Source organism: Ailuropoda melanoleuca, chromosome 6 (genome assembly GCF_002007445.2).
Source record: "Ailuropoda melanoleuca isolate Jingjing chromosome 6, ASM200744v2, whole genome shotgun sequence".
NCBI classification, from domain to species: Eukaryota; Metazoa; Chordata; class Mammalia; order Carnivora; family Ursidae; genus Ailuropoda; species Ailuropoda melanoleuca.
Window position 1 is genome coordinate 104,723,780 of NC_048223.1, and position 14,913 is coordinate 104,738,692.

At 53.0% G+C, this 14,913-nt stretch overlaps 1 protein-coding gene across 2 annotated transcripts in view; it reads right to left on the reverse strand.

Moving 5' to 3' along the window:
* Positions 1–14,907, reverse strand: part of SH3PXD2A (SH3 and PX domains 2A) — a 232,944-nt gene extending 218,037 nt beyond the window's left edge. For both annotated transcript variants that reach the window (XM_034663218.1, XM_034663217.1), the window contains exon 1: positions 14,748–14,907. In XM_034663218.1, the coding sequence (XP_034519109.1) occupies positions 14,748–14,819 (72 nt within the window). In that variant the 5' untranslated portion in view covers positions 14,820–14,907. The remainder of the gene's footprint in view (positions 1–14,747) is intronic.
* Positions 14,908–14,913: the final 6 nt, after the last annotated feature.

Below are 14,913 nucleotides of genomic sequence, written 5' to 3' on the forward strand. Positions count from 1 at the left end.
ATGGCACCAGGCACTGCAACCCAACACAATTGGGATCGAGTGCCTTTTTTTTTTCTTTTGGAGAATGATGACTTTTCGGTCTAGATGCGCTAATGGGGGTTCCTAGTACAATCTTTCCAAAAGGGAGGATACATTCAAGAGAAAGCCAAAGATAACAAGAGTTTCCCAGAGCATGAAGCCAGGCAAAGCCAGAGCAAGCGGTCCGGGGGGAGGTTGCAGAGATCATAGGGAAGAACATCTTGGGGAGATAAGGAGTCACACATGAGCAGAGATAAGGAGTCAACCCCGGGGGTATCTGCCCGCGGCTAGAGGAGGTCCTTGGCCACAGACATGGTCTTCTTTCCATTTCTTACATTACATCGGCAGAACCACTGCCAAGTAGAATAGAAATCCCAGCTCTCTGTTTTCATGCCTCCATCCTGCTTTATAACCTGCTCTACCCCCACCCCCAGCCCGTCAAGCGTAAGTGCTGAATGCAGGCTAGAAACAATTAGCACAGCTGCACGGAAGTCAGGTTGGAAGGAGGGTAGTTCTGTCAGCTCTCGGATCTGCACACATGACCGATCCTTTCAGGGGATGTCCTGCCTTACCTGCCAGGGAGGGCACACGCTGTTCCATTCGCCAAGCTCTAACTCTGTGCCTGGCACCATTTTGAGGGCTTTACATGCATTAACCCATCTACTCCTCACTACCAGCCTGAGGGATGCTTTTATTATCCCCATTGTACAGATGAGAAAACTGAGGTGTGAAGAGCTTCAGCACCTCCCCCCCAAGGTCATGAAGCTCCTGAGTGGCAAAGGCGGGATTTGAACCAGGCAGTGTGGCCTCAGTGATTCCACTCCAGCTGCCTCCCTAGCACTGGTCACGCCCCTCTGCTGTGGTGACATACCATCACCTGCTTTACAGAGAAGGAAACGGAGGCTCGGAGTTACCCAAGGTCACCCGCTGAGTGGCAGAGCCAGGAGCCGAACTGACGTCAGATCTGAGCTTGAGCCTGTGGCCACCATGAGGACCTGCCTCACTGTGGGGCAGGAAGGGACAGTGCCAGCGGGTGGCCAACAGGCCAGCAATGTGTGGGAAGAGGGCACGCCAGGGCACACCAGCTGGCTAGCAAGGCAGGCTCCGTAGGGCAAAGCCAACGGACCCCCAACACCCCACACCATTATACCCAGAAGGGGCAGGGCCAAGCGAGAGCCAGGCGCTGCTGACAGACTGGCAGCCAAGAGAGGTGATGCAGCTAACAGCTGCTGTTTATTTTGGGGCCTGGGAGGAGGGAACAGACTGGTTAGGGCCCACCTCATTCCAACAATACACTCAACAGGGCAGGGAGGGGAGGGTGCCCCCCTCCTAGCTAAAGCAACAGCCCAGCCACCTGCTGGGCTTTGCAGAGAGCTGAATGGTCTAGGTGTCAGAAACATCTTGCCAGACACTCTAATCTGGCCTCCACCAACACAGGCAGTGTTCCCCAGCACCCCTCCCTCCCCAGCCCCATGTGCAGACTTGTAAATGGCCCAGGAAGATAACCCACACACAGCAAACCCACCCCCTGCAGTGTCGGTTCCAGGGACAAATGGTTTTTCCTGTCTCGGAACAAAGCAGGGCCACTCCTGCTGGCCACCCATGGCTTTGGTTCCTTGATTCTGACACTTGTTAACTCCATTCTTGCCAGTGAGGACACCTGATGACCAAGGTCCTGCAGTAAGGTCTTCTCCAGATGGCCAACCTGGGCTGTGGCAAGGCTGGCCGGCAGGATTCCCTGAAGGGCCAGGAAGGGAGAGGTTTCCCAAGGGACTCTGGAGCCCTACCCTGCCTCTGCCTCAGCCTCTGATCTTTGGCCTCCATTTTCTCACCAATAACGTAAGAAACACAGTGGTGCTTTTCTCCTCAGGTTGTTGTAAAGATTAAATAAGTAAAGTGCCTACAAGAACAGCTGGCACATGGGGCGCCTGGGGGTCTCAGTCGGTTAAGTGTCCGACTCTTGGTTTCAGCTCAGGTCAGGATCTCAGGGTTGTGGGATGGAGCCCCACATCGGGCTCGAGCTCAGCTCGGAGTCTGCTGGAGATTCTCTGTCTCCCCTCTCCCTCTGTGCCTCTGCCCCCTGCTCACATCCCCCCACATACAAAATAAAATATGTAAATACAATCTTTAAAAAAAAAAAAAGAATGGCTGGCACATAGTGCTGCCATCATCGTCATCATCATCCCCATTTAGCCTGTGAACTGTGAGCACTGGAAGACAGTTTTCCTGGATAGTACACACAGAGTTTAGGTTTCCAGGCTAGCCCATATATAGGTGAACTGGAGACATCTGGTTCTTGATGCTAGAATTCCATCTACTTCATGGAGGAGAAAGGTTTTGGTGGACTAGCCTAAGAATGTTAACACTGTTTATAATATTATATCAATAGGAATACATATTTTTTGAATTTCGAACAAGCAATTTCTACAGTTGTAAGTTAAAAGCTGTGGCTCCTTAAAAAAACGGGAGTGGGGTAGGAGGAAGGGGCTTTAACAGAATGAAGCCTTTGTCCATGAATTTGTGCCAATGATCAAAGACCTACTGTGATCCAGACCTTCTGCCAGCACAGGGAGGAGGGGTTCAAGATGAAAGGGTGTGGTGCCTGCTGCCTCAGCAGGAGCACCCCCACCCCCACCCCACCCCCCAGCTGGAGGACCTGCTTTCAGCCAGTGCCTTGCGCACGGTAGGTACAAATTCAAGTTCACTGAAACGCCCTAACATGGGCACTGCCTTTGGGGGCTTGTTGTTCCTGTCCATGACACTGCTGAGTTTCCCCAGAGAGGAAAACCCCAAACACAGTCCCCAGAGCAACCTCTCTGTAGCTTTTTGGCCAGTGTCAGTCTTCAGCAAGTCCTGAGTGGGAACTGTGCTTGGTGCCACGAGAATACAGGCCCAGCCGGGCTTCTTCACCTGTCTGACCTCACTGCCCAGTGCTTCCCCCTCGCTTCTTCCACTTGGTCATGCCAGTCTGTTCTCTGGAAAGGCCACGTAGAGCCCCACCTCAGGGCCTTAGCACTGGCTATCGCGTCTCCCTCAACAACTTTCCCCCCAATATCTGCATGCCTGACTCCCTCCCCTCCCTCAGACCTTACTCGAAAGTCACCGTACAGTGGGGATGTCCTGGCCGCCCTCGATGAAATAGCACGGCAACTCCCACCACCGCCATCTCCTGCCCCCTCACCCTGCTTAGCTTCTGGCCAACATTTATCCCCCAGCTAACACATTCTATATTTGATCTAAAACACGTTTATTTATTGTTTACCTTCCCCTATCAGAATGTAAGCTTCCAAAGGGCAGGGATTTTTATCTGCCCTGCTGTGCTCCCAGTGGTTGGGACACAGTCAACACTGAAATGTTGACCGGATGACTGAGGACCACATCAAGGTCCGTCCGTCGAGAAGCTTTTCCATCAGTCAGGCACACAAGACAGGGGCCTGCCACAAGCTGACCAACCGAGGCCATTCTTGGTAAGTGTTACGTGAGTAGTAAACATAATAAACATCATAAAAATTCACAGACAGGAAATATTGTAAGAGGACACGTCAGGGAAGCTTCGGGAAGGTGGCAGAAACCGAGAAAAACCATGAAGGAAGACCATGCTAATAATGGTAACATAACTGCCATTTACTGAACAGCTAGGTGTCTTGCGCCAGGCATGGCGTAGAGTAACAATCAGATGGGCGAGGTAGTATTGTTATTCCCATTTTACGGATCAGAAGACTGAGGCCCACAGAGGTGCCTTGGCGAAGTAAGAAAAGCTTGTAAGAGGCTTCCAAGCCGGGGCCCATGTACCCGAGGCCATCACTGCCCTGCCCCCAGCTTCTTGTTCTCAAATTCCCTTTGCTGGCACCTGAGGTCCTCTCTGGCTGCCAGCCCAGTCTAGCCTGAGCAAGCAGCAGGCTGCAAGTGTCCAGAATTGAACTCCCCCCTACTCCCAACCACAGCACCATGGCGACCAAGCCATCATCCCCAAGGACAGGATGTAGAGTCCCCATCAGCCGGAGCGTCTGAAGGGCCAGGCCTTCAAAAGTGGCTCTGGACAGGAGTTCAAGGGGAATAAAAAACCGAATCCCAAAATAGAAGCCAGACCTTGCCAGGGGCTCAATCTGAGCAGCGACAGGTTTGTTATCTTATCCCAACCATATCATGTGTTGATGGAGGGGCTCGGGAGGGAGGTCGGAGGGGGCGGAGGACCCAAGGGTTTAATCCTGACCCTTTACGTTGCATCTGGGGACCCACGTGATGTGCTCCCTCGCCGCCCCCCCCCAGCCTCAAAGTCCTCAGGAGACGAAGCCATGTATGAAGTCACAGGTCCTCAGCCTCCCAAGGGAGCACACGCTGCCCACACTGCCTCTGGGGCCACTCCCTTTCTTAAGCCTCAGGGCCCAGCTCTCAGTGTTCCACACCCTGGCAGGGCCACAGGGCACGGCCATGACCCCCGCGGGCGCATGCAGCGGAGGGCAAAGTACAGACACCGAGAGGGCAGAGGGGGTTCGGCTAGTTTTGACATGTACGGATGCTTCTGGCTGGGGGCAGGAATAAAAGAACTCCCAACTAGTTAGCCGACCACTGGAGGCAATCCGTCAAATCTCCAGGGAGCTCAGGGGCCCCATCCCAGGCTTTGTTGCTGCAGAGATCTGGGTTCAAACCCCAGCTCTTGCCATTTACTGCTGTGTGAGAGAGGGCAAGACGCAGCACCTCTCGGAGCCTTGCGGTCCTCGTCTACAAAACAGGGCCAGGGCTCACGGTGGGTGTGGATGAAAGGACACAGTGGGCCAGAAGCCCTAGCCCAGTGCCTGAGCCTAGAAAGGGCTCCACTCACACACACTCTGACTCAACTTCCCTACTTCCCCTGCCTGGGAGCCGTGACATCCAGGAATCATGGGGAAATGAGGCTGCCCTTTTTCGGCTGCCAAGGAGTGATGACTGAAGTAAATGATTAATCCTGGCTTGAACCAAAGTTCGGACATTGTTCTATGACAGACCTCGTCTCTGACAGAAGGATCTGTTTGCCAATCCGCCAGGGCTCAGAGCAGCAGAAATCCCTGGGTGGTCACCTCTGGAACCCCTGCCCTCCCTGCCAAGTGACCATGTCCCTTCCAGGTGCCAGGCACCGTGCTGAGAGCTCCCTGAATCGATTCCAGCCCAGGAGACAGAATTCAGGAAAGAGCTTCGGTCTCTCAGAGCCCCGCTGCCAGCATGGTGCCAGGCCAGCGAGGCTGCCTTCTCTGTTGTTACAAAGAGAAATTCTCCCACACAGGCAAGGCCCTTAAAATAGACCTTTGGGTCTGGGCCATCAGGAAACAGAATAAAGCTGGGTCGGAATGGGGCCTACCATGAAAGACTTTACAAAGCAGCCGCTTCAAACACCAGGGACAGCCCCTTCGCGCTCAGAGCCCTTAGGTGGGCAAAAGCAGCAAGGCGGCTTTCTCAACAAAGAATGCTTCTGCACAGGAGGACAACATGTTCGGGCTGCAGAAGTCCCCGTTACCCCTGGGGCAGCCCTGGAGAGGGACCAAGTATGTAAAGCACGGGGACAGCGGGAAGCAGGCCCAGGCGGGGGGTAGAGGGTCCAACACACCTGGCTTTGCCCACGGCAAACAGCGCAACCTAAACTTTCGGCACCTTGGTTTCCATAGGAGTCCTACAGGGTTAAAAATGCATGCCTTCAGGGCTGGTATGGGGCCCAGAGATTATAAGTAAAATGCCCGCAGTGCCGGGCATAAAACAGGAATTCAGGGGCGCCTGGGTGGCACAGCGGCTGAGCGTCTGCCTTCGGCTCAGGGCGTGATCCCGGCGTTGTGGGATTGAGCCCCACATCAGGCTCCTCCACTGTGAGCCTGCTTCTTCCTCTCCCACTCCCCCTGCTTGTGTTCCCTCTCTTGCTGGCTGTCTCTATCTCTGTCAAATAAATAAAAATAAAATCTTTAAAAAAACAAAAAACAAAAAAAAACCCAGGAATTCAGTGCGTGGTAGCTGTAGGATGATGATGTCCACGAATTAGAGGCCAAGGTCTCCTTTATTACCGAGTGTGAATATTCCTGGAAAAAGGGAATGGTGAGGGCTCTCTACCACAGACCACTAGGGACAGGCAAAAGTACAGACTGGCCTACACCCACTTGATCCTTTACCCCACCTGCTACACCCTGCGAGTTCACTATACCCCACCCCTCTCTCCAGAGTTAAGAGTGACCGATTTCCACCAGGTTCCAGGGCTCCCAGAGACAGACTGGAGGGCCCCACATGCCCCACTGCATAATTTATGCTGCACTGACACAGAGGAAGGGACTTTGTCCCCACCCCACCACATCCCTCCACCCAAGCTTGGGGAGGGTGGCTTCCTCACCAGCCAAAGGGAAATGACAGCAAAGGGCCAGAGAAAGAGCCAAGTGGAGGGGCAGAAGGCCCAGCTGTTTCCCCTTTGCTAACTCAGCGCCTGATGTCACTTCCTCCCCTCAGGTAACAGCAGGGGCAGATGTGACTGGAAATAGCTCTGTCTCTTCCCATTCACAAAAATGACAGGCGTGGAAAGAAACAAAGTGTAGCTCCCAGAGGTGGTTTTCTAGAAGATGTCTTCAATGAGGGCCTAAGGTCAACCTAGTCCACTCTGGCTACGAGGCTTCTCAGGGGTGGTAGCATGGCCAGGAAACCCTGTATGAAAATTCCAAAGTCAGAATCGGCTTCCTTTGTAAAGCATCCCTAGCCCCGCACGATTAAGAAGCCCGGCTGAGGATGAGGGATCTTAGGGGACCCTTCCCACAGCTTTTTTTTCTGGGCCCAGCCCTTCCCCAAGCAGCTTTCACACCCACCCTCCCCTCTGCAAGGTGGGCCAGAAAGGAAGCAATCACCCCATTTTCTAGATGGGCAACTGGAGATCTAGAAGAGGGAGGTGACATGTGGAAGTTCTCACATCTGGAGAAGTCAACCAGCCAGGCCTCAGGTGGGATCTCCTTGGGGCCCGGTCCTCCCAGATATAACATGTGATTAAGGGGCTGTGAGGGCTGTGGGGACAGGGCAGCTTTTGGAGCCAGCGGGCCCCTCTCCATATGCAGCTTATTAGCTGCATGGTGTTTGGCAATTTATTCAAGCTCTCTGGGCCTCCGCGTCCTTGCCAGTACGATGTGGATGCCAGCGGTAACGACACGTTTTGGGGGGCTGTTTTGAGAGTCTCTACATAAAACTTAGCACGTAGAAAGCATTCAGAAATGTTAGCACGTATGATTACGTGCCCCCTAAAGACTCAGGCTTACTGGAATACCTGGCAGTGTGGCGGGGGTTCAAACGAAGAGCTAGTTTGAAGCGTTGTGTTTAAAACTGAAACCAGCTCAGAGAGATGCTGAAGTCGAAGGCAACATGAGTGTGAATGTTTGGAGTGACAGCCTAGGCTCCCAGCAAGCTGTTTAGGACTAGCCCCCAGGCCCCACAAGGATAGGGGTTTCCTGGGGCAGCCGGCAGGCTGAGTCGGTGAAGTGAGAGAATCTTGATCTCGGGGTTGTGAGTTCGAGCCCCACGCTGGGGGTAGAGTTTTACTGAAAAACGAATGAGTAAATAAAAAGGAAACAAAAGCCTAAAAGGTATTTAAAAACAAAAGGGTTGGGGGTTTCCTCTCTCTTGTCCCTGGGGTGCTTCCGTGGCAATGCTGGGGGATATGGATGGAAATTACCCCACGTGGCACACGCCTGCCGCACCAGGCCCCGCTGGCCAGGGCCCTCCACGGCTGACGCCCAAAGCCGCCATGCACCGCGCTCCATGCCGCTCCCTCGTCTCCTCCTCCTCCACCCTCCAAGATGTCTGGGGGGCAATGAACTTTTATGAGGCAGCCTGACCCCTCCAAGTAAGAGCTATAAACAGAGAGGCTGGGCTCTGGCCTGCCCACTGGAGAGTCCCCAGTGCAGAGCTAGAAAAGGGCTCCAGGGCTTCCCTCTGTTCCAGCCATGGCTGCAAGAGCAACCCCAGCTCTGGGGCCCCTCAGAAGGACCCCACGGGGACAGTCAGCTCCCCCTCCCCCCACAATCCTTGGGAGAAGAGGATTCTCCCAAGGATTACTGTGTAGAGGTGTCTACACAACAAACTGAATTCCCCCCACTGGCATTCGAGGCTCTCAGAAGCTGGCCCCGACCTCCCTCCTCCTCCTCCTTCTCTCCCACGTGGGTTCTGCCCACATTTTCCTTGCATGGCCCAGCTTCAGCACCTTCGCTTTTTCCTTTCTTGGAATGCCCTTCCTTCCCCTTTTCCCACCTAAATCCTACTCCTTCCCAGCCAAATCCTAATTGCTCCTCAAAGCCCACTGTGAGCCTGCCTTCCCCCAGCCAGCCCTCCCTGAAAATTCCAGTTCACAGAGAGCACGCCCTCTCCTGAAAAGCTTTAGGACTTAATCATTATTAAAGCAAATACCTATGTTGTGCTTCACACACACCGGGTACTGTTCCAAGCTCTTCAGGTTTCTTAACTCACTTAATCATCACCACAACCCTGAGAGCTTGGTCCCAGTTTCCCCACGTTTTCTGTTTGAGGACCCTGAGCTAGGAGAAAGAGGCAGCTTGCGCTGGGCCCCATGGTAGCCAGTGGTGGGGACAGGCTTCCAGCCCAGGGACAGCAGAGCCCACGTGCTCTCCCGCAACGCAACGCGACTTCCTGTACATGTCACCCTCTCAGGAGGAACTGCCCGCACTTAGTTATTGTCGCCCCCCTGTCTCAAGGACCCAGCCCTGACGGGGAAAGAGCCCCAAGCTCACAGACGTCCGTGTCAGAGACCAGGGTAAGAACCCCAGCCTTGACAATTACTGAGAGTCACGAAAACACTCTAAGCCTCAATCTTTACATCTGCAGAATGGGGATGAAAACACCTCCCTCCCTCACACGGTTGCTATGTAGCTCAAATAAAAGGCTGTCTGAAAGGGACCTTCTGCACTTGATTCTTCCCCTTCTCTCCTCACTGTGCAGCTTGACACCATCACTGGACTCTGCTCAGCACTTCCCAAGGTGTGCCTCGCCTAGTGGTCACTTGGGGGGGGGGGCAAAAGGGGCCTTCCTGCGATTTGCCCTCCGCTCTCCTGTGCACATGTCCAGGCCCTTGACCTCTCCGTTCACCTGCTCTCCTGTGATGGACTCCACCACAGGCGGCCGCAGCCTGGCCCCAGCGAGAAGTCACATGCAGCTCTGGGAATCACCTCTTGAAATGCTGATCACCCTACTGGACGCTTCCATTATTTTTGGCAATTGCCATGGCAAAGAACACCTCTGGCGCTGGCTCAGAACCTATTTCCAAAGCCAGAGCTCCACCTCATTTCCCACACACACCCCTTGTCCTTCCCGTTCCCTGGATCCCTGTCCTAAACCATTATCCTTTTCCTGGATTCTCAGAACTCAAGAGCAGTTAAGTGTGACTACCATATGTATAACTCTATTATTTGTTTGGTTTTGTTTAATTAAGAGGCAAAAGGGAACAGAGTTGCCTCTGACTTTTTCTGGCCAAGAACTGGTCTGGTCAGTGACTCAGGCTGAGGAAATTAGAAGGCAATTTCCAGGGGACTGCTGTGCAATCCCCAAGTCCTAACACTCCTCTAATTCATGGCCTCCGCAGGCCATTAACTCATGCTGGCCCCGGGATATCTCTTTGGAAAATGCAGCAGCTGGAATACTTATATTTCTGGAGCGGGAATCAGTCTCCTGTGACATCAAATAGGTTTATTTTTCCCTTCCCTTCACCTCCCCTCTGCCTGCCACCACACATGGTGATTGCAATTCTGATTTGACGCCCCCCCCCAACCCTCACTCAGCTCCCAAAAGGGTCATGATACATGGCTGGTTGTGGTCCGTGTTCCAACGGCCAGTAGGATGTGGTTGGTTGTTCCATGAGCAGGAAGCTTTGTCAGACCTGTGAATCACCCCTGGATCACTTGCCTCCTTGGAAGGAGAAGAAACTGTTCTTGTGTATGCGTGTGTGTAAGAGGGAGAGACAGAGACAGAGAAAAAGAGAGCAGGCAGGAGCGCTAACCCATGTGCGGCACTGACCTTGGGACTAGCGTGCTATTGTGACCTTGCCCTTACTGGACCACCTCTTTATTCCTCTCCCTCAACCCATGTCCCTTCCCTTCTCCTGCCCAGCTTACCAGGCAGCCACCACTAGATCGGCTCCAGGAAGCCCTCCAGGTCTCAACAGCTGTTCCTTGTTTATCTGTTTCTCTTGTGTGTTGGGTGTTTTCCACAGGGCATGTCGCCCAATTTCCCATCCCACTATGAGCAGCTGGTCCTTCCTTTTTGCCTCAGCCTTTCCTTTTCTCTCAGCTTCACCTACTAGGTCCCAGGCGAACTCTAGCATTCTGGCGATCACCGGAAGGAAGGAACAGCAGATGGAAACTAGTGTATGCTGAACACGCATGATAGGGGCCAGGTACTAAAAAGAATGCTTTACATAGGAGACTGATCGCAGCTCCAGAAATTTGAGAAATTATCTCAGATCAATTTTCCAAAAGTCCTGTGAGGTTACAAGTGAGGAAAATGAGGCCCAGAGTGGCTGGCCCCAGGGCGGCACAGCCAGGAAGAGCCAGAGGTGGAATTCGAACCCTGATCTGCCCCACAATACTCGTTCGGGAAGGGAACCGGCCAGACAAGGCCCTTTCTGCAGCTGCGTGTCCTTCCTCCCGTAAGCCTGGGTCGACACTCTAAGGGCTTAGAGAAAAACTGAAGGGCAGAGAAATGAATGGGTCTGGAGCCAATTCCTAAAAATGTACTCCCAGGACCAAGACCAAATTCTGTGATGATCTAAACACATGGGAGAATGTAGTATTTCCACAGTGTTGATCCTAAATTTATCACCTCCCGCATCAGCGGGGACCAGCTATCATCCTGGATCTGCTCCGTTCTCCCTGCCTCGCCGTGCTCGCCCTCCACTGCCTTCACAAACTCGCCTCTGTAATGTGCCCGAGCCTGGTCTCCCCACCCTGAGTCAAGTTGATGAAAGGGCCCCATTTTAGGCTCATGTCCCTCTTGGGAGGCAAGCTAACCTGAGTTTACCCAGATCTGCCTTGCCTTAACTGGGAGACCCTGGGCAATCTCCAACCTCCCCAAGTTCACCCATCTGTCTAAAGAAATCAAAGAACCTACCCAGGTTTGGGTGCATTAGGGCACATTCAATGAACTGCAGGAGCCGCAGGAAATCACGCACGTGAAGCACTTGGCACCACAATGGTGACTACTAACACTGGCTATTATTTGCATTCCCTAAAGAGTCCTGTAAAGGATCAAAACATCCATGACTGATACTTGTCTGAAATAAACAATCAGGAAAGGAAACCACTGTAAAAGCACAATGCCTCCCAAATCCAAACAAATAATCTGTTTGTTCTAGAGAAACGAACTTCTCTCCACCAGCAGATGACTTGACGTATGCCTACACACACATGTGAGTGCCAAGAATTATGGTAAACCTGTACTACTAGCCTTATGGAAGACTTTCAGATGAAGTTATCTGCAGGTTGCATCCAGCGTATCAGGACTATTTGAAAGACAAGTAACCTGAGGCCAAAGCCACTTTACCTAAGGTCTTCCCAGGGGCAGCTCATAAAAGTTAGGAGAGGAACCCAACTCCGTGCCAGGGAGCCTGACCTAAGCAGCAGGTGCCCACTCACCCCAAACCCCACCCAAGCTGGGGCTTGGCAGAGAGGAAGGAAGCAGGGGCTGACAGCACCATCCGAATGATAGAAGCCATTTGCCCGTCTTTCATAAACAGACCCTCAGTGTTCAGGCAGCTCCCCTTCGTCCTGGAGACAAGCACACCCTTTGCTGGATGTCCTGAGAAAAACTTTGCAGTGTGTTCCAGTGTTCTGGAGCCAGCAGAACCCCTCCTGCTTGGGCCCCAGGCCTCTCATCAGCCAGCTCCAGCTAACGTGCACATCCCATAAAACCTCTCTGCTCTGCAATGTGCCAAACCACAGAGTAAGAATTCACTGTCAGTGGAGAAGAGGCGGGAAGGGGGCATGCTTCTCCAGTGCAGAGGGCTTCCAGAACATCTGGAACTTGGGCGCAGTGCATCCTGCCAGCCACCCACACCAGGGTACCTTACCCAGAACACCTGACCTTCTGGGGTGTGGTGCCCACCATGCAAGGGCCAAAACAGGTGGGGATCCTAAACTTCAGAGGCACAGGCTCCCCCAACCTGCTCCTCCTGCTCCTATGAGCCCTGCTGACACTTTCTATTATGGGGCCCCCTCTCCTTATATTATGGCCCAATGATGCCCCCAAATATGCAGGAACCTCTGACGACCACCAGATATCCACCAGATCACCTGGTCAACTCTAACCAGACTTAAAGTACTCTGACGAACAAAACCCACACCATGGGCAAAATGCCAGGTAAGCCCAGGTGCTGTGAAGAGCTGGGTTGCAAGTGACTTTACCCCTTCTGGTTTTCAGCTTCCCCATCTGTAAAATGAGGGGGTCGAGCCTGAGGAGCCCTGCCAGCTCCACAATTCCACAGCATAGAACACTTTCTCCTTTAATTGTTTTCCACAACCTTAGTTGAGAGCTCTGTATGGCCCCAGCTGTTCAGTGACATCACTCCCTGCCCCAAACATAATGTCGATTCTTACATGGGAAGCGGAGATGTCCTGGGAAACACTGTCCGTAAAAAGGGAGGAAATGATCATTTCAAGGGAATTAGACAGGACTTCTTTTGTGTTTTTCACATAGAACAAGTTATTATCAGTCTTAAAACCCGAAATCGTTCTTTCTTTTTTTTGCCAGACCATTAATAGCTGCTTTTCAAAAGTGCTTTCTCAGTCAGAATCTCACCAATAATAAGCTACCATTTAGTGAGTGCTTGTTACGTGCCAGGAACTGTGCTAAGTGCTTTTCATGGATGATCTCATTTAATTCTCCAGACAACCCTATGAAATAGGTACTATTATCATCCTCACTTTAAATATGAGGAACCCTGAATCCCACAGAGGTTAAATAACCTCCCCCAAGTCACAAAGCTAGTTAGTGGCTGACCCAGGCTTTGAACAAGACCCTCTACCTCAGAGCCCCAGGGCTAACCACCTTTCAGTACTGTCTGCAGTGGGTCCCCAGTTGCTTTCACAACACTTCTGGTTTGTTGCCAGTACACCCTACCTTGTAATCTTGGACATCATTGGTTGGAGCTAAGATCTGAAGTTTCGCCTAAAATCAAGAGCGGAGAGAAAGCACCTGCCTGGGTCTCAGAGCAGAGAGTGCCATTTGTTGAAAGTAGGGCCAGGCTTCACTGAGGCTAGAAAAGAGAACCCCTAAAACTTAGCCTGTGACATCTGAGAGAAACGGCTGACTTGATACTAAGTGCTGGGATGTGCAAACGGACATCTGTACCTGGAGGAGGGTGACCACACAGTGCCCCTAGTCCTCCAAAAGGAGCTCTCTTGAAATGAAGATGCTTGCTTGCTGAGCCAGATAACACAAAAGGAACAATTCTCCCTCCGGCACCCACCTCTCCATCCCGTCAGGAACCCTACTCCTTAGTTTATCTCCTCTCCAATCTGAGCTCAGGCCCATTTACTCCACTCCAAAAATCAAAACAAAACAAAACAAAAAACAAACCCAAAGTTCAGAGCTATTGGTGATAAAAACAGAAAGAGTGGCCTGAGGCTGACATTGGCACAGACCCTTGCCCTCTTCCAACAGGGAAATGAAAGGCATTTCTCAGAGATCAATGCTCAGTCTGGGGTCAGCAACCTACAACCTGCTTTGTTTACATTAATGCTTTGAGCATTCTAAATACTCCTTTAAGTGCCTAATTTGCAAATAAGATGCAGTCCTGCTTTGGATGCCTGGCTGTCTCTTCTGTCTCAAGTACAGGAGCAAAGCGGTTCAGACAGGCGTCCTCCGGCGTCAAGGACACCATGTTTACTTCCTAAGGTGAGAAGGATGGGAAGACAGGACGGCTGAGATGAAAGGGGGACGCAGTCACACAGACCCCGGAGCTCAGCTCAATCAACCTTAGCCCCTTCTCATTAATGGTGGGGAAGGAAGGGGGAGGGGCAGCCGGCCGTCCCTTGGAGACCACAGCAAACATTTGCCTCCTCGTGTCTGGAGACGGAGCATCACTTAAGAGGAAATGAACCCGGTTAAGGGTCACGTCCAGAGAAGGATAAAAGGAAAAGCCACAATTCTCCTCACACCGACGGACACAACGACTTTAAGAAGGAAACCGAAGCTCAGGGCTGAGGGTGGAGGTGGGGCAGGGGGGCGCGGCGGCTTCCCTGGGCCCCCAGACCCAGGCCTAGGGAGGCAGAGCCCAGGGCAAACGTGGGAGGACAGCGCAAGGCTTCCTTCCCCTGGGCGAGCCTCGGAAAGCATCACGGTGCGTGTAAGCGTGAGCGACCCAGGCCCCCAGGGAGCCCCAGCGAGATGCTCTTTCCCAACGGAGCTTCTCAGCGAGGGTTTGACGAAAGCTCCCCCCACCATCCATCAAAGCTCAGGCGGACAGATGACTTCACCGTTGTAACAGACAAGGGCAGCCACTTGCCAATTCCAATGCCAAAAAAAGAAAACGGGGGGCGGGGGAGTGGAGAAAGGACAGAGAAGGCTTCCCTGGAGATCACAGCCCTGCGAAGAAACTCCATAGCCGAGGGCTGCCCTGTGGGTACTCAGCTCCGGGACTTAGCGGGTGGGGCGAGGGACCCCCTCCCGGGGGGGTCCTGCCGGGGGGGGGGTCTCTGGCCAACCCCACGCAGGGGTCGGTAGGGGCTACTCACATAGTGCTTGGAGGGGTTCCTCCGCTTCTCCACGTCCACCACCGTGGCATCTTGCACGCAGTAGGCCAGCATCTTCCCCCCCCCAACAAAGCGAGTGGCGCCCTCCGGCGGCGTCACCTTCTCATCCCGGTCTGGCTCCCGCTTCTTCTCCCGCTTCCCGGGTCCC